The sequence below is a fragment of the Nothoprocta perdicaria genome, unplaced genomic scaffold (genome assembly GCF_003342845.1).
Source record: "Nothoprocta perdicaria isolate Ctin4 unplaced genomic scaffold, notPer1 scaffold_119, whole genome shotgun sequence".
Taxonomy (NCBI): Eukaryota; Metazoa; Chordata; class Aves; order Tinamiformes; family Tinamidae; genus Nothoprocta; species Nothoprocta perdicaria.
Genome location: NW_020454305.1, coordinates 1,791,040 through 1,791,567, shown reverse-complemented (window position 1 = coordinate 1,791,567; position 528 = coordinate 1,791,040). Strand labels below are relative to the sequence as shown.

The 528-nt window shown below is 64.4% G+C and overlaps 1 protein-coding gene across 1 annotated transcript in view; it reads right to left on the bottom strand.

Annotated features, from left to right (window-relative positions):
• The window catches only part of PIM3 (Pim-3 proto-oncogene, serine/threonine kinase), a 4,258-nt gene extending 4,001 nt beyond the window's left edge, over nucleotides 1-257 (bottom strand). The window contains exon 1 of the mRNA XM_026053820.1: nucleotides 105-257. Coding sequence (XP_025909605.1) covers nucleotides 105-232 — 128 coding nt within the window. The 5' untranslated portion in view covers nucleotides 233-257. The remainder of the gene's footprint in view (nucleotides 1-104) is intronic.
• Between the last annotated feature and the right edge of the window lie 271 nt (nucleotides 258-528).

The window sequence follows — 528 nt, the reverse complement described above, 5'->3', positions numbered from 1 at the left end:
CCCGAAAATATCCTCAAAAAAATTAAAAAATGTCTGGGCACGTATCGTCTGTGCTGCCCTAATTCTGTCCCAGGCAATTTGTACAGATGCACATATATACACATAAAGAAGAACCCCTCGCTAAAGCAAGTTGCCGCCGCGCCGTACCTGGCTGCAGGATCTTCACCGGCAAGTGATCCATGCTGGCGGGGCTGCAGATGTGGGCGAGCGAGCCGAACTTGGAGAGCAACATCTTCCGCAGGGGGGGCCCGCCGGAGCCCCCGCGCCGAGGTGCCGCCGGGACGGCGCTCGCTCGCAGCCGCAGCCTCCGCGCCGGCAACCGCCGCGCAGCTCCCTCGCGCGCCGGCTCCTCTGGGCGCCGCAGCAGCAACAACCGACGGGCACTTCCCGAAAGATCCAAGAGAATCCAAGCGGGAACAACGCGGGATCCGTGTGCAGGAGGGGTCGGCAGGCAGGAGGAAGGAGCAGTTGCCGAGGAGCATGCACGCGCGCGGCGACCCGCTCTGCTCCGACGCGCGCGGGGAGCCG